Source organism: Grammomys surdaster, unplaced genomic scaffold (assembly GCF_004785775.1).
Source record: "Grammomys surdaster isolate TR1022 unplaced genomic scaffold, NIH_TR_1.0 194, whole genome shotgun sequence".
NCBI lineage: Eukaryota > Metazoa > Chordata > Mammalia > Rodentia > Muridae > Grammomys > Grammomys surdaster.
Window position 1 is genome coordinate 4,678,317 of NW_021604639.1, and position 22,675 is coordinate 4,700,991.

General features: G+C 37.8%; 1 protein-coding gene across 1 annotated transcript in view; it reads left to right on the forward strand.

Annotated features, from left to right (window-relative positions):
• Ryr2 (ryanodine receptor 2) overlaps window positions 1–22,675 on the forward strand; it is a 424,465-nt gene that overhangs the window by 303,491 nt on the left and 98,299 nt on the right. The window contains exons 65-74 of the mRNA XM_028769855.1: window positions 2,561–2,621; window positions 3,545–3,783; window positions 5,441–5,522; window positions 6,593–6,723; window positions 10,144–10,464; window positions 14,926–15,166; window positions 16,065–16,152; window positions 17,927–18,019; window positions 19,790–19,960; window positions 20,426–20,485. Coding sequence (XP_028625688.1) covers window positions 2,561–2,621; window positions 3,545–3,783; window positions 5,441–5,522; window positions 6,593–6,723; window positions 10,144–10,464; window positions 14,926–15,166; window positions 16,065–16,152; window positions 17,927–18,019; window positions 19,790–19,960; window positions 20,426–20,485 — 1,487 coding nt within the window. The remainder of the gene's footprint in view (window positions 1–2,560; window positions 2,622–3,544; window positions 3,784–5,440; window positions 5,523–6,592; window positions 6,724–10,143; window positions 10,465–14,925; window positions 15,167–16,064; window positions 16,153–17,926; window positions 18,020–19,789; window positions 19,961–20,425; window positions 20,486–22,675) is intronic.

Genomic DNA, 22,675 nt, shown 5'->3' on the forward strand with positions numbered 1-22,675 from the left:
TTTCTGTTACCACACTGAAATCAATCTAGAAACACCTTTACCTGTGCCACTCCAAGACCAAAGAAGTTATTCTGTCTTAATCCCCTCTTCTCACTTTGCACTCCAGGCAGTCACGTCTTCCTCGGACACCAGCCTCCTAGCCTACATCTGCATGCCCAGTGCTTTCCATTTCTGTAGAGTAACCGAGGATGCAAGTCCCTATGCTGGCGTGCTGGCGTGCCACTCCATCCATGATCACCCTTACACCTTTCCTTGCTCACTGTGCTACCTCAGTATCCCAGCAAACGCTCTCCTTCTGCAGTTAGTCATGTCCGTTTGTGCTCAGGGGCTTTGGCGCCATCATTACTCCATGAGATAAGAGTCCCCTCACCTAACACTTACCTTCTTAGTTCTTCCCCCTTAAATGCAGTAAATTCCTACCTTTCTGGCTTCCATCTGTCCGCATAAGGCTAAGCAGAAAGCTTGGCACATAGCAGCCTTATAAAAATATCCGATGAATGAAGGAATGAGAGAACCAATCAGATCTCACTCTCATAGAGCCCATAGTCTTAATAGGGAAGACAGCAACAGATGCTCAAATTAGTAAGTGATGAAAATTGCAAGGGTTTTTTTTTCATTTGAATAACCCAAATGTTATTCTTAGTAAAACACACAGTTCCCCCAAGATATACCCCCGAGGCAGTAGAGAAGTCTCAAACCTTTGACATGGAGGCTTTCAGCATTTTCTACATGACAGGCATACTGTCCAAAATCTTTTTTTGACTTGTTCTCACAATGGTCTCAAACCCAAACAGACAATCCATATCACTGCAGTTTGCTACTGTGTTAACTATGAGGATATTGGCATAGCATAAATATTAGATGTTAAAGAGAAAGCTGCTTGTTTTATGAAATTTTTCTATTTCCAGTTGAGGATACTTAATTTTTCATGGATCTTAAATTTCTATTTGGATAAGTTTCAAAAGTGAATGCTAAGTGATGTAATCCAGAGAAAACTTTCACCTGTAATCTCTTCCCGACTGTTAGCAGATTAGATTTACATTGACAGTTTTGATGTCCTCCTTCAGAATGCTTCAGGAATTCAAATAATTACTGCTATCCTCTAACAGGAAATATCAGAAAATTGATGTGTGTTTGTTATCCCTAGAAGGTTCAGACTGTGCTTGGGTTGTTGGGCATGGTATAGACAATGAAAAAGAAATCCCTTTAAAGCCCAAAGCATCTCTGAGACTAGTGACCATCTAGAACTGAGTGTGTCTTTGTCTTATGATGTATAAGATGGCCTGCTCCCGATCCGGGATGATCAGCCAGGTCCATGGATGTGTAAGTGGGCTATTTAAGGATGTGTTGTTGTTTAAAGAAGTAATATTCAGATGCTACGAAAAACTTACATTGCAACATGACTCATTATCCTAAGAATTCATAGAATTTGTGCATGTGGGGGTGTGTGCGTGTTAGATTAAAATATAGAGTAAAGACTGATATAGTTTGACCATTTTTTGGTAGTCAAATTATTTTTTAATGGAGTCATCCTTTCATTTATTTACTTTAAAAAATACCCACCTCAAAGTATTACACACATACACACACACACACTCATACTCACACACTCTGTTTACATTATTCATAGTTTTGTACTTTACTTACAAAATGGCGATTAAAGTGCAGGGATCTCATTGTTTTTAAAAATTACATTTGAGTAGTGCAGAAGACTGCTGGCTTAAGTTCTCGAGAGACAGCTCAGGAATTAAGAGCAAGTACTGCTCTTGCAGAGGACCTAGGTCCTATTCTAGGCACCCACATCAGGTGGCTCATAACCACCCGTAACTTCAGCTCAAGGGGATCTGATGCCCCTGCTTGCTCTCCTCAGGCACTGCGTACATATATGCACATACCCCTCACACATGTATAATTAGATATACATAATAGATAAAGATATTCAGAAATAAATCTTTATAAACAACTCCTACTTAGCTTCTCCAGCCTCTGGTTATAGTTTTAAATTAGTGAATTTAATTGCAACTTCCTTTTTTGCCAAAGATCAGCAAAGTTTGGATAAATCGTTTCCTTGTTACCACATTGGAATTCAGGCATATTAAGTCACACTGAGGGCCACTGAATGAGATAAGAAAGCAAAGACTCCTGAAGTAATTAAAATAGAATCAGGATACAGGTTTAGCCCATTCCATTTCAGAGAGGATATGCGCTGACTTTAAATGTTTGCATACTGTATGCGTTACAGTGAGTTAGTGTGGGGAGAGGAATGTGTCTGAGGAATTCAGCAAAAGTTCCTTCCGTTTTGCGCGATGCTTTTGAATGCTGCTGGAGCATGTCTGCTACCTGGTAAGACATGCTTCACCGCTTGTCTACTTACATGTGCATAACCACTTTTAAGCAGAGAAACTGCATGATTTCAAATTTGAGTCTTCAAAAGTCTTTTTCATTAAGTTATGATTGAACTGTGTGGATTAACCAACATTTGTGACACACGTGTTAATGGGACAGGACAAGCTTGAGAAATTCCAAAGGCAATTCATACAGTGTTTTCTTTCCCCTTCAGGGAATGATGCCACCTCAATTGTGAACTGTCTTCATATTTTGGGTCAGACTTTGGATGCAAGGTAAATAGTCAAATTTTTATCTAAATGAATTAATATAGTTATGACACATAAGAATGTTTAAAAAGGACCATGTGTCCTGATTTTATTTTTGTGGTTTCATGGATATTTTAATACAAGCAAAAAGAAACCTTGTAAATTACAGTAGATAGTATGGTCCTTAGATTCTACAGTTGTAGGAGGTTATTTAATCTTTACATTACTTCTCTAGCAACTAATTTTATTACTGTTATAAATAATGAATGTATCATGTGTGAGCACCCCTTCCCCTGCGTACACCCACTCACATACCCACACCCACATACACATACATACACCATACACACACTCATACACCATACACACATACAACCCACACACATACCCCACACACATACACAGACACTTACACACACATACACACTCATACCATACATACACATACATAAAAGTCACACATACACCATATACATTCACTCATACACACACATACACACTCACATGCACATACACACACTCAACCCCCATATCCACACACATCCACACATACTTACAGACACCTACACACTCAGACACAAACCACACAACACACTCAAACACACATATACACACATTCACACACACTCACATATGCACACATACCCACTCACTCTCAACACACACGTATGAACATAGAACTCTCTAGAAAGAGGGAGGGATCAGTGGCAGGGGGACAAGAGAGGGTAATTGGAGGTGATAGTAACCAAAATATGTTATATGTATATGTGAAAATGTCATAATGAAACCATTACTATATATAATTAATGTATGCCAATAAAAAATTTAAAAGTTGAATGTATTCTAGGTAGCTACTGTAGTGGAGAGGTAACATAGTGGGGGTAGGGGCAGATTTTCTCCTTTGGTTATTACTGTCAGAGATCTGATCTCTTTCCTTCTTGACTTCCTAGGACTGTGATGAAGACGGGCCTGGACAGCGTGAAAAGTGCTCTCAGGGCCTTTCTGGACAATGCGGCGGAAGATCTGGAAAAGACAATGGAAAACCTCAAGCAGGGACAGTTTACTCACACCAGGAGCCAGCCCAAGGGGGTGACCCAGATCATCAACTACACCACCGTGGCGCTCCTGCCCATGCTCTCTTCCCTGTTCGAACACATCGGCCAGCACCAGTTTGGAGAAGATTTGATATGTATGTAACTCTGGTCCTTAGGAGCTGGCTTTTGAACTAGGGCCATCACATCAGGGTCATCCCAATGGGCTTCTGCATGCAGATGCTTCGATTATTACATAACTGCATAGATGGGTGTATGGATGATAGAAAACATCCTGACAGAGGCAGATCTGTGTGTCTCATGGACCCAGAATACAGTTGCAGTTTTAGATTGACTCTTCTCTACTTCTGAAGCCTAGGTCCCACCAGATTCCCTGAATCCATTGCATCTTTCCAATGTTTATTTTCAATGGATTTGGAGCATAGAGTCATGCCACCTTAAATGTGTTCAAGTCATTTCTGAGTCCAACACAGACTGCTGACTGGAACACAGGTTATTCCACCAAATAATACTATCTGTGCTGAGCCAAATGCATCATCTAGATTGTTGGACTGTGCCAAGCAAAAATAGCTCTGTTGATAGGTTTTTATGTGATTTTGAGAGGGATTTGATTAGCTAGTTTGGGGCCAGAAATCTGAAGTTACCTTAAAAAGTTTGTTCCAAGAATACCCAAGGTTAAGTAGGAAATTAACACTTGAGCTGTCCCGACCTTTTGCTTGGCTGTTCACAGGAACATGGGATTAGCAAGGAGCTTTGGGGGAGCTGACACACCTTCTGACTCTCATAGTCTGGGTTTCTAGGTAGTGCAATGGGAAACCGCTGTGCTGTTCTGTGGCCCTTCCCTTAGCATTGACAGAACTAGATTTTCACCAGTAGGAACATTGCTTGTGGCTCAGACTATAGATGGAAATAGGTCTTTTATCATGCCATGGCATATCCAGCAGTGTTAGAATTAGAAAGCTGTATTTCTTAAATTTCTTTGTCTTTTAAACCTGTCTTGTTCAATGTTTGAAAGACATTTCCTAGGTCTTCTCCTTGATTTTCCTAACATCAAATGCTATAGGAAGGTTAAAGTGGAAAGATAGCTCAGTGAATAGGAACATATATTGTTCTTGCAGAGGACCAGATTTTGGTTCCCAAAATTAATTTTAATTGGCCTAGAAGTCCTTGTAAATCCAGCTGAGGGGACCCAGGTCTCTGGCTTCATCAAGCACCTATACTGACATGCCCATACTAACAGATAGACAGATAAACATGTATCTAATTTAAACATTTAAAAAATCTTTAAATATCTCCTGGAGAAATTTACATTTGGATGTCAGATCTTTGGAGATATTTGTGAGTTATGGTAACAGACACTTATATTCAACATTGTATGAACTAAGAGATCTTTCCATGCAAACCTTTGTAGAATGTAGAATCTTTATTTCTCTTCAGAATAACACTCAAAACTGATAGTCTTTCTTTTTCCCTTCAGACAGTCTCATGGTTTATTTCATTCCTGGGCAAGTCCTTCTCTTTCACATACTCAGAAAGATTATTAAAATATTTTTCTCAGAATGTTCTAGACAATCACAACACGTTCATTAAAGTGTCTTGAGCTCCTTTCATGAAGGGAACACTTTTAAAAAAGAAGCTTTTATGTTTTCTTTTGTAAATGTGTTCTTATTTTGCATTTTCCAAAGTTTCAAGCATACTGACTATAGTGAGGAATTCTGGGTTGAGCCTACAAATTGTCAGGGTCATGTGCTATGAAAGTGTTTACTTCTCAATGGAGACTCTCTCTGTTCTCAGTGGAGGATGTGCAGGTGTCTTGTTACAGAATTCTGACCAGCTTGTATGCCTTGGGAACCAGCAAGAGCATCTACGTGGAAAGGTAAAAGCTAAAACCAGCCCAGTACTGATAGCAACTGCACCTCGAACCTCTTCATTTTATATACATTTCTTACTTTTAAAGCAACCCAGATTAATTTGTTCAGTTTCTCAAGAGAAACTTAACAACCTTTAAGAATTATTATTATAATTCTCAGTAGGGGCATAGTATATAAAATTTAAAATTTAATGCTTTATCTTTTATACAACAATGTAGTATATTTTAAACTTCGAGCTTATAAGTCTTAGGAGAGGGTCTGCTAGTGTTGTTTGTTACTATGTATCAGAAAGACGAAGGACTGAGGAGAGGCTTGTTGAGTGAAGACCAGACCCATATCACCCAACGAAAAAGCCCAACATGGCAGCAAGTAGCTTATACTCTCAGGGCTGGGGGTGCAGAGGCAGGGGAATGCTCGGAGCTTGCTCGAGAATACAATCTAGATGAACTGGTGGATTCCAGGGTCAGTGAGAGACCCTGACTTAAAAACTAGGATGGAGAGTGGCTGAGGAAGGGACTCGGTGTTGGCCTTTGGTCCTTGTCATGCGCATGCATGCCTATACCACCACATGCATATGTGCATGCACACAAAGAAATGCAATGAGCTGGAAGTTCATCTTCTCACACTCCAGACAGAAGTGGCTCATCATGGTCAAATGCTGTCCACAGGTAAACTAAGACTCAACACCAGCATACAACCGTCTGATTCTGGTGTCTATTTCTGATTATTTTCCTAACTAATAACAATCCCAGAATTCAGAGATTCTCAAATATAAGCATCCATGAGTGACATAGTTACAACTTATCACAATCCTTTCGCAAAGTTCATTTAATTTATACTCTTAACTCTCAATTAAATACCCAGAAGCTCAGAAGCTCAGTTTTACTCTTTTGTTTTAACTCTGCAGAGTTAGTAGCAGGATCCTGATTTTATTCTCAAAGACATTTTCTTAATTCTTCCTTATTTTTTTTTTTAGTAGCAATATTGGTATCCATCTTGTAGGTTAAACTTATTGATTTCTGATGTCACTCCTTCAGTTATTCATGTGGAAACAATAAACTTTTTGCACTTATAGGCAACGATCTGCACTTGGAGAATGCCTAGCTGCCTTTGCTGGTGCCTTCCCTATCGCCTTTCTAGAAACCCACCTGGACAAACATAATGTTTACTCCATCTACAACACCAGGTCTTCACGAGAAAGAGCAGGTAACATAGAACTATACTTGCCTTCTGAGAAACAAAGCCATGTCTTCATGATGCATATGGAATTATTCTGAGGCATTTTCTGTCCTTGGGATAATAAGATCATTTATCCAGAAGTTTGATTTCTGAATGTACTTCTAAGGGAGCAGTGGGCTGGAATGAGGTTGCTTATGAGCCCAGGTTACCAGAGGAGCCATCTTTCCTGGACTCTGAAGGAAGAGGAAAATGAGGAAGAGGAGGAGGGGGAGGGGAAGAAGAAGAGGAGGAGCTGGTTGCAAGGGACAGGCTGTGGGTGATTTCTTACCATGTCTGTCAGATGGAGTAGCTCATAATTTGAGGCAGTACATATATGGGCTAAACATACCATAATTTTAATAATTTTCATGCTTGTTCATGAATAGGCATAGAGAGTGAATAGAGGGATTCCTGTAATACAGTGGGTTTTTTTTTAATTACCTTTTCAGTTTGTAATCTCTGAGGCTCTGTGTTCTCAAGCATTATAATTTAGCATTCTTTTTTAAATGTGTACTTCCTCTAATGTTTCTGAAAAAATTTTTTAATTGCTTTTACGTTAATGAGACAAAGACAAATGGATACTCTACTAAAGCAGAAAAATAATCAGTAGATATGAAAAAGTAGGTTTATTGACTTTCTTATTGACTAGTCTTAACAGCAAGTCAGGAAGGGTTATGGTATTTCATTGGTAGATTTGTGACCTTCATTATTTTTTTAGTTTGTAAATATTTGTTTTTTATATATGATGTGTGTGTGTGTGTCTGTGTATATATGCATATACTCAAACATGTGACACACTGCTCATGTTGAGGTAAGATGACAACTTGCTTGTCCTATTTTATGTGTTTTAAATGTATCTTTAGCTGATTTACCACTTTAAAGTTTATTATTGGAATTCTGAAAAATCTAACCAACAGCTTTGGTTTACACTTAGATATAAGGTGTGTCTCCCTAAGACCCATGAGTCTATGTGTATAGTTGTTGTATCGTGAACCCCAGATCCATGTGTGGTATCCCATGCAGGGTGTTCTGAACATTTGTTGGGTAGATAGCTTTATTTTGCTCATGACTTCAACTGAAAAAGACATTTTTCCTCTGACGATGACTTCAGATATATACTTTTGAGAGCCTACTAGAATTATTAATAGGAATGTGAGTTGAGCTGAATGAAAAGTAAGTAAACTCCAGTTATTCGTCTAGTAGCCTCTAGAATAGTTCAGACCAATTCCCAGGGCAAAATATGTCACAAATGCCCTCTGATAGGACTTTTTCTGTTTGATGTTTTTCTCAGTCTGTTGATTTTGGATGCTTTCTAATAATTGTATAATCTTTTCAAAACCTGGAGTGCATACCCCTCTACCTGTGAACTTGCTTCTCTGTGACCTAGTTACACTGTTGGTTTTTTGTATTATTTTTTTAGTGAATCTTACCAAATAAGGAATGTTTAGTGACCTGAATAATTATCATTTAATTTGGCTATTTTGTCAATCTCACTTCATGAATAAATGAAAGTGCAGGCAAATGTATTGAATGTGCAGTTTTTGACATAACTTCTATATGTTTGTAAGCAGTGAAAATGGTTAAGTTCAATATGTTCATTTTTCTGTGTATTAATATAGTCACCTTATTAAGGTTTTGTGAATCATTAGTATTTGGACATGGGTTAAGAACAAAATAGATTTATTATGTATGTAAAGATAAGAGACTGTGCAAACAGATAATATCCCATTCAGGTTTCTATATCACCTCATTTGTATAGCAAAGAGAATTAAATTTCATGATTTCATTTTTCTTTTAGCCAATCATTTCAGGAGCATTTTTGTCAGGATATAGTAGATAGAGGAGATACAATACAAAGATGACTAAGATTTGATTCTTTCATTCAGGGAGTACTGGTCTGTAGGGGAGAGAGAGGGGGGTGGAGAAGAGGGAGAGGGGAAGGGAGAGGGAGAGAGGCAGGGAGAGGGAGAGAGAGAATGAATGAGACTGAGACTTATATACATGGACAATAGAATTCAGAATAAAGACTACTGGGCACTAGAAAGTAATGTTATTCTAGAGCCCCTGGGAAGACTCAACACATATAATTCAGGATAAGTCTTGAAATTGGGAAGACTGAAGTTTTGATTCATTAGGGAAAATGTTGACTGGAGATAGCTCTCAGGAGAGATGAGCAGACAATGAAGCAAGGCTGGAGGGAAGCAAGAATGGGGACTGAAGCCAGTAGCAAAGAAGATTCATTTGCCAGCTACAGAGAGGGACTGATATATCTTAGAGATCCACTGGACAGCATTACGGACGATAAATGCACAGCTCAGCTGCATTGAGTCCTGGAGAAGCAGTAACTAGACAATCCCACTGGAAAGAATAGGCAGTGGAGTGGTTGTGAGATGTCTTGGAGGGAGAATCAGCTCAGATGTGAGCCAAGGAAGGTTCAGCAGCCTCTAACCATAGTGATTGATTGGATAACACCTTGCTTCAGTAACTGTGTTGGAGAATAAGTCAAAAACTTAAACCTATTTTTTCAGGTCATGGTGGACCCTGAAAAAAATCAAGGATTAGACACACAATAAAAAGGGTGAATAAATAAAACTTGGAAGGTTTATAGTTATAGCAAAACATAAGCCAGCAGTAGTATATGTTGTTGTCAAGATAAATTTATAAGCAGAGGAAGAGAGGGTCTAAAAATGGATCCTCAAAGAAGCCAACATCTAATTGGGCAAGGAGAAAGAAGTGAGTTAAGAAGAGAGTCACAGAGACTGGAGATGCTGATGCCAGGGAGGGAGGTGGTTCAGGAACGTGGACAAGCTGCCTAGCAACCAGTGAGCTATGGATGTAAAGTCATGACTTCCCCATGCGTTGGAAAGCTGAGCTTAGTTGCTGCACAAACAATGATGCCTGAGAAGTAGATCTTCTGGAAACATTTGCACATCTATAGATACGGCTGGCCAGGAGCTGCTATAGAGGAAAAGGCTGGGAATAGAGATCTGAGCAAGGTCCTGTAGTGGGAAAATCATTCAGACAGATAGGAGGTAACAAGTGAAGGACCTCAAATTTCCTTTTTCTAAATGGAGGGAGTAGAGGGTGAGTAGGGATACACAGAAATGGCTTGAAAATGGTGAGTGCAAGAAGCAGGACAAAGAGAATGCCTAATCATATTTGCTGTGAGTAGTCAGAACAGCTGTCAATTAGCTTACTATTGTGAAGGCATAATAGAAGTGTGGGGCTAGGAAAGAATTTTTAAGTGGCAGGTAGCCATGATAAAAGGAAGAGGATATCAGAAGAAGGATAGCCAGGTTTGAGTTTTGAAGCCCAACATGAAATATGGTATCTGTTTGAGAAAACCAAATCTGCCGTGGTACCTGTTCTTGCATTGAGCACACTCCGTTTTTATCTGTGTTTCTCTAGCTCTCAGTTTACCTACAAATGTGGAGGATGTCTGCCCAAATATACCATCCTTGGAGAAGCTTATGAATGAGATTATAGAGCTGGCAGAGTCAGGAATCCGTTACACTCAGATGCCACACATGATGGAGGTTGTATTGCCCATGTTATGCAGCTACATGTCAAGGTGGTGGGAACATGGTCCTGAGAACCATCCAGAGAGGTCTGAGATGTGCTGCACAGCCCTCAACTCAGAGCATATGAACACACTGCTGGGCAACATTCTCAAAATCATCTATAACAACCTGGGGATTGATGAAGGAGCCTGGATGAAGCGCTTGGCTGGTAAGGACTGGAAAGAACGCACCCTGTCATTTGTTTTATTTCTGGCAAAGATTTCAAATATCAAAGGCTAGAAATTTCCCACAGTAATCTTCAGTGATTTCTTCTGTGCTCAAAATTACCATTGCTTAGCCCTTTTACGCTATTTTAAAAGATATGGATAAGATTGGACGTTTGCTAACTTCCCTAGTCTCATTTTTGTTGCTGTTATAAAATATCCTGACTCAAAGTATATTTCGAGAGGAAGAGTTTCTTTTTTTTCATTGGATATTTTATTTATTTACATTTCAGATGTTATCCCCTTTCCCCATTCTCCCTCATCCCCCATAAAGCCCCTATCCCATCCCTCCTCCTCCTTTTTGCTTTTATATCATTTTAATTACATGCAAGTATTAAGGTCAGTTCTAGGTTGAGAAACTAGCAGTACAATAGATGCAAATAGTCAAGGAACAAGCCAGACAATAAACACAAATAGTCAAAGAACAAGAAAGTCAATAAACAAAGTCCCGTGATCACTATTTCTAAGTGCTTATCAGGATGACCAAAATCTCTGAGCCTATTTATCTGTTCTAGCCCAAAGTCATTCAATGCCTGAAGCCTTCTTCTTTGTTCTAGCCTACAGTTTAGATTCCTGACTGAAATTACTTCTTTGTTCTAGCCTAATCTCAGATTCCTGCCAAGCAGCCCATTTCCTGTCCTTGGCCAATGTCAGTTTCCTGCCAAGCATCCCCAAAAGCTCTCCACATACCCCCTTTTTTTTCATAAACAAGACTTAGCCTGTCTTAGGTCATTCTGACAAGAATGCCTTCCTTACCTGTCGTCAAATATGCATTATCTGAAGCAATGCATTTCAGTTTTAGGTAGAAAAGGTTCTATGCAGAATCTTACCTGTCCTTGGCTTGTCAGCCTGGTAAATTAACAACTCTGTCTGGGGGTCCATTTTCAGTTTCAAATCATGTACTTTGGCTGCCAATATGTTGATGTTGTTAAAGACACGCTTTCACACGATCTGCAGGAATAAAAGTATTCCCAGAACAAAAAGGGGTACCATGATCAAGCTATATGTGCCATTCTTGATGCTGGATTAAAATAGAAATACTAACCTCAAGCCATGGATAATTTTATCAGCATTATCTACAGCATTAAAGCTCAGCAGAGCAGCATTGTTTAAATTCATAATCTCACTATGCATAGTTAAAACATCCAGAGAGGTGAGGATTATGGCAAATACCCTACAAGTGTCTTTAAACTTAAAGTGTCCTAATTATAATGACTATCATTGTATATTTTAGAAGTAACATAACTCCATTAGTATTTGGCATGGCACTTGAGGTAACTCTTTACTCTTAAACTCTGAACATCCTTCCAATAATTTGAATAGGCTAAAGAGCATCAATCTAATGTTCCAAATGCCTATTTAAATCCTCTAGTATACTCAACATATTAGTAACATTTTTTTTTTTTTGCTAAATGATTAACAAAAGTAGCTGTCTTACCTACTTGTGTCAAAGCAATTATAGAAGCAATGGTGCTAGCAATTAATGTAATTAAAGCTGTGATACTAGCAATAATCAAGCCTACGACCCTCTTGCTTCTGCTTAAAGCCTGACTTACTTCTTCTAGTACTTGCAAGATTGTTTCAGAAAACCAAGGTTCTGTAATACTCAGGGCAATAAGACAAAAGCTGGTTGATAGACCCTGATAACAGACATGCCAGATTTCAAAAAGCTAACACAATTAGAAAGTATACAATCAATACAACTTACAATAAATACTGTAGAAGAAACAAAAGTAATTTTAACTTGAAAATTAAAAGAACCTTAGCACATGCACTAACCCTTGTTTGAAATCCAGATCCTGTCCCAACTTTATCTCTTGCTATCATAAAATCATAGAGAACTGCAGCTAACTTCCAAATATGTCTCTGAAGATGGCCAGATCTAGCCTTCTAAATTAAGATTATTATTTCCAGTATTTGATTGAGTTCTAGACCAGTACATGATTGAGTCCAAATAACTGTTCACATTTAAGAAAAATACAAGAGTCATTATAACTTCTTTTATTGATTCTCTGTCCCATAACATCTAAAATCTTAAGGCAAGGCAGCTTGTCCCATCTGGGATAACGGTGGGTAAGAAACATATGTCTAATATAGCTTCCCAGTCACCCTTGTCAGGGCACTCAGCAAGCTCACAGGTCAGCATCATTCTTTGTCCCAGCATCAGCATGTCTCACCAATCACTCTGGCAGCTATCATATTCCATCAGCATCCTGCAGAAAAAACACAAACATGTCCTCTTTTCCGTATTAGATACCTGATCAGGATCATGCCATATGCCAGTAAGTGGATCCTTCCTTTTCACCTAGACATAAGTATGCCTAGTTGTAGGGTGCCATAGACACTCAGTAGAAAGTTTCTTGGCATCCAATTTTTAAAAAATTTAAAATAAGAAGAACATGATTTAAATAAATGTGTTGTGTATGGGAATATACCTCCCCCTTTTTTATTTTATGAAGATATTGTTTTAAAGTTCCATGAGCTCCTTCCACAATTCCTTGTCCTTGAGGATTTTAAGGAATCCCAGTAATATGGGTAATATTAAATTGTTGACAAAAAGTCTCAAATGCTTGACTGCAATAGCCAGTTCCATTATCTGGTTTATTATTATTATCATTGGATATTTCATTTATTTACCTTTCAGATGTTATCTCCTTTCCCCTTCCCCCCCAAAACCCCCTTATTCCATCCCCTGTTCTCCTACTTCTATGAGGGTGTGCCCACCGATCTACCCATTCCCTCCTCCCTGCCCTTGAATTCCCCCCACACTGGGGCATCCAGCCTTCAGAGTATCAAGGCCCTCCTCTCCCACTGATACCTGACAAGGCCATCCTCAACTACCTATACAGGTGGAGGCATGGGTCCCTCCATGTGTGTTCCCAGGCTGGTGGTTTAGACACTGGGAGCTCTGGTTGGTTGGTATTGTCACTCTCCCCATGGGGCCACCAGCCCCTTTAGCTCCTTCGGACTTCTGAGAGGAAGAGTTTCTTTTAGCTTACACTTACCAGGTTAGAGTACATCACTGCAAGGATATCATTGTGGTGGGAGCCTAAAGTGGCTAGTTGTCTCAAATCCATCAAGTGCAAAAGTAAATAAATGACATGTGCTCACTTGCTTGCTTTTTATCAGATCAATTTCTTCACTTTTACATACTTCATGACTTCCTGCTTAGGTAATGGAAGTCTTCCACATCAGTTATTATAATTATGACAGGCTGCCATAGGCATGCTCACCAGTCAACCCAATGTAGACAACTTCATATTGAGACTTTCTCCCCAGATGATTCTAGGTTGTGTTCAATTGACAATTATAGCTACTCATTACATAGTTAATAATTTCAAACAGTTTTCTAAATCATTTATTTCTATATAAGTCTATTCAGTAATCACAAGAAATACTATACAGTAACATTAATAATGATTATGTAGACAGAGACAAAAGTAACGCTGGATTTTGAAACAACATACCTTCATATTATTCTCTCATGACAATGGACTGAGGAATGGAAGATGAAGTAAAACATGTATAGATCAGTTTATCATTGCAGAATTTATATTAACATTCTGGAAGCTATCTAAATCGCCAACAGCTCGAGCAGCATGGGTAAATAGTTTCTGTATATCCTTCTACAAAAATATTACATTTTCTCCAAGCATTCAGGTTTCAGCCATGTTTTGTGTCTTGGGAAATACTCATGTTAAATATTGAAAATAAAAGCAAAAATTTTTAAAGGAATGCAGAATGACCTGTGAATAGTATGAATTAATGAGTTTATCTATTGATTAAAACTAAAAACATAATACCAGTATCTTAATGATTGAATAGGTGGATTTTTAACTTTTCTCACATATATATTACCCAATGTATGTATATATTTGTAAATATATGCATATTATATAAGTGTAATGTAAAAATTCATCTTAAAAATTTCTTGAGTAAGCCTATACCTATTACTGAATGTTAACCAGAACAGCAGTGTTATGCATAATCTAACCCTTCCAGGAGATGATGATGGGATAAACTGAGGGGACTACAGACATCACATATTGCAGAGAGTGTTCTAAAAATGAAAGAGCTAAGAGACTCATTTCCATTGTTGGGCTTTGTATGATAAAACTGAATTTGAAACTAATCTGATATGATTCCAGGTCTTTTGAAACTTTTATTCTAAATCATCAATCTTTTGTTTAAAAATAAGCACATTGAATTGAGTTCAGTAATCATGTTATGCATCAATTATGCAATTAAATTTGTATCTAGAAAAATGGCAGAGACATGGGCTTTGTCCTTAAAGAAGCTATGAAAGAGAAAAGTTAGGAATCTCACTCCCATTACCATTCCATCAATTCATCCTGATTTTAACGGGTGTTTTTCATAGTAGAATATTAATGTCTGTTTCCAAACAGTGTTTTCACAGCCTATCATCAACAAGGTGAAACCTCAGCTCTTGAAAACTCATTTCTTACCCTTGATGGAGAAACTAAAGAAAAAGGCCGCCATGGTAGTGTCTGAGGAAGACCACCTGAAAGCCGAAGCCAGAGGGGACATGTCTGAGGCTGAGCTGCTCATTCTAGATGAGTTCACCACACTGGCCAGGGATCTCTATGCCTTCTACCCACTCTTGATCCGATTTGTGGACTATAACAGGTACACTGTGCAGAAGTGGCTCATTCCCCCAAGTTCTTCATGATCTGCTCGGCTCATCTGTTCATATAGACCACATAGTTCTCTGATTCCTGGGCTATGAACTTGTTCATTGTTGTAACCTAACAAAATATTAATGCATACACTAATTTTCATTGAGCATCTTCAGCTTACAACTGGATATTGTTTGATGAAGTCTTCTTTGCTTTTCTAGTAACATATCTGTTGTGATATTGTTCCAGTTTCTACAGCAGACTGGAGTTGTAGATGAATATATCTACAGATTATACAGAAAGAAATACATTTAAATTTTTATATATATTATATAAATAATATGTATATGTATTCTAAACATATAGATCACATACAGAAAATTGTGAATGTTGATTATAAAGCAACTATTTTTCAAAATAAAACTAAACATTTCATTTTTAATCTCTTTCTTTAAAAGCTCTTGAACAATTACAATGTTTACAAGTTTTTAAATGTTCCAGCAATACCATTATAGATTGTTTGATCAGCAAACTTTGCTTTGGCAGATTGGGCATAGGAGCATACATTTTTAATCCCAGCACTTGGGTTAGGCAGAATTTAGCAAATCTCTGTAAGTAAAAAAATCTCTGTAAGCTTACATAGCAAATTCCAGACTAGCCAGAGACCTTGTCTCAAAAAGAAAGGAAGGAAGGAAGGAAGGAAGGGGGGAGGGAGGGAGGGAGGGAGGAAGGAAGGAAGGAAGGAAGGAAGGAAGGAAGGAAGGAAGGAAGGAAGGAAGAAAGGGAGGAAGGGAGGAAGAAAATTTAAAAAAGACTTTGGTAGAAAGGATTTGGGGGGTGGGGGTAGGTTGGAGGTATTGTTTTGCTTAATTAACTTTAACTGAGAACCTGCTTATCACATGTTTCAGGGCAAAGTGGCTGAAAGAACCCAACCCAGAAGCAGAGGAGTTGTTTCGAATGGTGGCTGAAGTTTTCATCTACTGGTCCAAATCCCATGTAAGTATGAGAATGCAAATTATCTACTGTTTGATGTGTGATGAAGGCTTTGCAAAGGTAGACCAGTTATCTGGTCCCTGCAATCAATGTCTAAATAGCATTTCTTAAGTATGTCTCCTATAATTCATTTGATAGTTTAGGACTGAAGAAGATGACTCTGGGTACTTTAGAGAAAGTCTCTTTTAAGCTCTGTAATTTATCTTTAAAAGACAATAAAATTTTGATAGTATTGTATAAACATTAAGATGTTTATTTATATCCCCCTTTTAGACAGTGTATCATATAGCCCAGGCTGGTATTAAGTGCCTGCTTCACCTCCATATGCTGGGATCCTTTAGGACATGTATGATTTAAAATGCCTTTTTAAAATTTACATTTGCAAATTCACATTGATATCTGTTATCTGTGGCACCCTAGAAAATTTTTTAGGTTGTTTCTGCTCCTCTTAATCAAGTGAGGTATTTTGTTTGTTTGAGCATACTGGCATAGAAATATGCCCTGCTATGGACCTCAGCCCTTGGAATTTTGAGACAAGTCTTCATTTTATAGCTTAAACTGACCTTGGAGTTAGCCTGACCTCAAACTTGTAATTTTCTCACTTCTCTGGACCATTGGCATGTGCTACTGTGCCTGATGAATGATTCCTTATCTTATATAGCACATTTTAATGGAGATATTAGCTTATTTGGGGGTACTTTGGAGAAAAATGTATATTCTTGGATAAATCAGTCTATTTTTGTCTGCCCAAAACACAGCTGGATTGATAATCTTTTCTTTTTCTCCCATATATAAACCATTTTTTACTTGCCAAGGGGACAAGTGGGAAGAATCCAGGATTAGATATTTAAACATGTTGAAAACTGCTAGAAAGTTGACATATGTATTCCACTCAGCAAACATTTAAACATCAATGAAGTATCGTTAAACTTTTGTCTTAAAGAATATTTTGGAATTAGGACTCTAGTATAATCAGCAGTCTCATTTAATGGTTCTTTCAATAGCAGGAATAGATGGTCATGAGCCTAGCCTTTAATGGCTAAGCCATCTCTCCAGCCCTGATATATATCTTAAAATCAAATTTATTTATCTGTATTGATATTTTTCCAAATGTTTAAGATGAATTGATTTTACCATTCTGTTTCTAAATTAGAAGTACTTAAAATAATGTTATGCCATTTTTTAGAATTACATGGAATACCTATCGGAATAGGAAGTAGAAATTTGTGTGTTCTCTGGACAGACTGTTTGTCCATGGAAGCAACATATGCTACTCCCCAGCTAACCTGAGGCTAGAGTGTTCATACTGTCATTTGATAATGTGTGATTTTATGACATGAATATTACAAGCCTCATCTTTAAAACATACTTATTCAGGATGGGTCTGGTGACATTAGTCTGTCATCCTAAAGCCCAAGAAAGTGAAGGAAGGAGGCTTACAAGTTGATGGGTTGCTTGAGTTATAGAGTAAATTCAAGGCCAGTCTTGACAATTTAATGAGAACATATCTTCTAATAAGAAGTAAGAAGGCCGGGGTGCAGTCAGCGATGGAACACTTGCCTTGTGTGGACCAAGCCCTAAGTTCCATCCCCCAAATTGGAAAAAAGTCAGTCACACTCATATATTATTCTTGAAACAGTTCTAACCTAGCTGTCTCTGCGTAAGCCATACACCAAATCAACATCCGCCCCTGACGACACTCTGGACTCCTGCGTATCTCTGACTATATTGTTTTCTCCAAGTGGTTGTATCTGAAATTTCCTTTGCAACCTCTTAGAATTTCAAAAGAGAAGAACAGAACTTTGTGGTGCAGAATGAAATCAACAACATGTCCTTCCTCATCACTGACACAAAGTCCAAGATGTCCAAGGTATCAAATCTTCCCATCTGTTTCTTTATGAGTTAATGTTTTTCAGGTTTTTTTTTTGAGAGTTCATAATGGTAATTGGGTTGGTTTGATAATATTGCTTACTAATGTAAAAACGTTTGTGCTGTTTAGATAGTTTTTAGGATTAGTTTGAATCAGATGCAGTAAATACTGAGAAATAAAAATGACCTATGAAGGATAAAGTTCTTACAGATTCCTAGTTACTAGATTTACTAAAAATAATTTCATAAAAGGTGCTACATACAAAAATATGATCCATATAATAAGTGTATATCTTGGAATATAAAGTTCTTACTTCTAATGTTCAGAAATTTATGGATTTGATGAACACAACTATATATGGGATACTATACTGCAATATTATTACTTAGTATACCAGTCCTTTATAAGGAATCAATTGCTGGGGCTGGAAAGACAGCTCAGCAGTTAAGTGCACTGGCTGCTCTCATGAAGAACCTAGGTTCAACTCCCAGCATCCACATGGTGGCTCACGACCATATATAACTCCAGTTCTTGATGATTCAATGCCTTCTTCTGGTCTCTGTGGGTACTGAAACATGTGTACAGACACATAGACATTACAGGCACAAACTATGCACACATTTTAAAAAATCTTTAAATAAATAAATCAACCACAGTGTCACTTCTCTCTGTGCTGAGAAGTTTTCAGTGCCAGACTTGGATTTATTCTGACTTCTCTTTCATTTGCTTTCTTTGTTTCTTTGTTTCTTTGTTTTGGTTGTTTGTTTTTGAGACAGTGCTTCACCATGTAGCTTTGGCTGTCCTGGAATTCATTATACCAGGCTGGACTCAAACTCACAGAGATCTGCCTACCTTTGCCTCTCAAGTGCTGCAATTAGAAGTGTAGGCTAGTTTACCTTCTGTTAAGTAATGCCAGTCAATCACTTGCCTGCTAAATTTCCCGTTGTTTCTTTCCTTGGTTCCCTGTGACCTTCATTGTTTGTCATTGTTATAGAACTGGTTCAGCCTTGAATCACTGCTACAAGAGAAAGCCAACATACTTGAAGGTGGATATGGGACAATTATTTACTTAGGATATAGAACTGTAGCTCTTTCTTAGAAGGCTACTCCCTGCCCATCAGATTTTAGAGTAGACTTAAAGTGCCCTTGTGGCATCAGCCTAGTCCTTAAAAGAGTCACAAGAGACTGATCATATGATCACACTGTACTGTGATCACATTGATGCTCCTAAATATTTCTGCATCTCTGAGATTGGTATACTACTTGACTTCTCAGGAGATACAATGATCTATAATAAAAAAGGAAAATGTATTTTGTAATAATTATTTATAAACCACACAGATAGTTTATAAACAATCCAAATAATGAATGCATATATAAAACACTCCTGTACATGTATATTGCATACCATCCATTAGCAAAAATAATGTGTCTCTATGTAAATTCTTTTAAGAATTGAGAATTAGAAAGCATATTACATATGAAATTACCGTATGGAATTCCTCCCTAATATTATGATGTGTCTTTCAATCTAACAACTATATGGGAATAGAATATCATTAGTTAATGGTAAAAATGTAGAAAGAATAAAAACTAAAAATTTTGAAAAAATGCTGAGAAAGAAAGATAACCTTTTCAGAATGATTGGGATTCCTGAAAATAGGGATCAGAGAAAATAAGGACAGTGGGACCATGTTTATGTCAAAGAAGATCGTAGATCTGAATGAAAGAAATGTGAGAGGCATCCCGGTGTTCATTTTTGTTCCACAGGCAGCCATTTCTGATCAAGAAAGGAAGAAAATGAAGCGCAAAGGGGACCGGTATTCTATGCAGACATCTTTGATCGTAGCAGCTTTGAAGCGATTACTGCCCATTGGGCTGAACATCTGTGCCCCTGGGGACCAAGAGCTCATTGCTCTGGCCAAAAATCGACTTAGCTTGGTGAGTCTCCTGGTCACTCCAAGGGTGATAGTCATCAGACCTCCAGACTTGGCATTGCATCCTTTAAGTAACTGTCAAGATTTCATTTACAATTACATTTTTAGCAAGTAGTTTTTCTGTAGACCCTAGGCCTTAAGTCAATGACTGCCTATTATATTTAGGGTGTTTTTATCCTAAGTGATGGTAATTATCTCCAAGGCATATTCTGAGAAAAAAAATATCCTAACCTAAAGAAGGAGATGCCTATAAATGTACAAGAAGCTAACAGAACAGCAAATAAATTGAACCAGAAAAGAAATTCCCTTCACCTCAAATTCTGAGAATGCTTCAAATTTGTAGCATGCATTTTGTTAAACATATTGGCCAGAGATACACTATTTAATGCAATATTTAGTTTGTTCTTTGACTGTGGCACTGGATGCATTTATTCTGAGACTTCTTTTAGTAACATGTATTTCTTGACAGAAAGACACCGAGGAGGAAGTACGTGACATAATCCGCAGTAATATACACTTACAAGGCAAGGTGAGCCAGCTTTTATTCCAAATCATGTCTAACATTTTTAGAATAATACTACTAATAGTCTCACACTAGCAAATAAGATTATCTTGATTGACCATTATTTTACTTAAAAAGACTTTGGATTAACAATATGAATGGTAGTAAATGGTGTGTCCTTAAAAGAAGAGGATCATAAATTATAAAATTAGAAAACAATATGATACAGATTGAATAAATACTACATATACATTTTATAATTGTTCTTCATGGTTTAGGTGACCTGAAAACAGATATCTATAACAAGTTAAAATTTTTCCTTTAGTATTCAGACAAAAATTCTTATATATGAGGTAGCGAGAATTGCTATGGTAAGAAAAATGAGTTGAACCAAGGAGAGGAAAATAAATGTGAGTAGAAACTGGTTTTCAACAGTAGTTGAAGGAATTGTTAAAACTGGTTTTCTGTTTTGTTTGATTGTTTGTTTGTTTGTTTGTTTGTTTTGGTAGTCCAGTAAGCATTTGCTCTTACTTTGAAATTTTTTTAATGCCAGTAAATAAATCACTTATATATTTATAAGATATAGCATGTAAGAAGTCTTATTGTTGCTGGGCATGATAGATGGAGCATGCCTGTAATCCTATCACTGAAGACTCTGAGATGGGAAGATCGTGAATTTGTGGCTAGCCTGGGCTACATAGTAAGGCCCTGTCTCCAAAACCAAAAACCAGCCAACAAAAGAGTTTTAACCATTATGTAACCTACTTTTAGAATTCTATTGTAGTCACTGAACTTTCTGAGGATTCTGTCTCATAAAAATGAGATTAAGGTATGAAAGATATTTTTAAAAAATCACCAAGTAAGTCTTCAGTGTATTAAAATATTCCTTCCCATAGACCTGCATTTCTGGGAGATGTGATACTGGTAAAACACACTTCTGCTATATTCTCAGCGCGCACACTTGTCTTTAAAGCAAATTTTCTGTGACCCTCCATGTGAACTCATACATATCTTAGTAATACATCCCCCAAGAGAAGGAGATTGATTCCTAGGAGAGTTTCTTCTTCAGAGAGAAAAGAAAAATGTGTGCATCTTGTATAAATCATCATAAAACCTCCAGCTGAACTCAGGCTAGAATATATAAGCTCTCATGCAGTGAGAGACATGACGTTTTTATAGACACACGTGTTAGATGACATTATGAATCCCTTAAAGGGCTCCTAGGATCTCCCAACTTAGACAGCCCCTGTTGAGTGACTTCAGTATCTGTGTTCATGGCAGGAAGTGGTCATATAACCCTCAGTTTTGAGATCCTGTATACTCCCCTGGGAGCTTACAGGAGCCGCCTTGACAGTGCAGCTTCCCCATTAAATCCTTGTTGGAGGAGACCAGCCACACACCCATGTTAACACTCTTCCCCACTCTCCTAAGGCTCATTGTTCTGTCCATTCCTTGCATCATCAAAACCTTCACCCACACAGGCTCTGAGGAAAGAGAGCTGCCGTCTGACCTAAGGCATGGACTGCCTGTGTAGGGCCTATCACTCAGCTTTCTCTACATGGTAGCTCCTCTTCCTACAGTCCAGATGGACACCTGGGCCCAACAATGAAGCAGCCACATTCTAGCCTCATGTTCACACTCTGGGAACACTAGAGAGAAGAAGAAACCTTGTGGAGTCATTGTATGAGAGAGAACATAGAGATTTTGCTTTATCAAAAATACCTGTTTATTGAATTTATAGACAAAAATGAGAGACATAGTCCTTTGATGAAACAAATACAGAGGAAAGCATTCTATTTTGAGCAAAAGACAAACAGGTTTTAGAAGTCATCTGTATACAAAGTTCTGTCCCTGAGTTTATCTCCACTTCAAAGTTATTTCTGTCATTTGGAGATCTGCCTTTTTGAGAGGCTGGAAGTTTCAGATGATCACTGTTCATTTCTGTTTCATAACATGCAGTTTTGTTTTTTAATGGAAATTCTAAAGTGGAGGAGAAGGAAATAGAAATTGTATTGTCTATTTTTAATGCCATGACTCTTATAGTTTTTTGAAATGAAGGCTTTTTTCCCACTAAGATGCTTATATCCATCCAGATTTATGATTTTTATAGTCATTCTTTAAATCATGAGGACAAAAGATTCATAAAAAGAGTTTTTATAGCAGGAGAGCTGGCTCAGCCAGTAAGAACACTTATGGTCCTTTCAAGAGGGGTTTGGT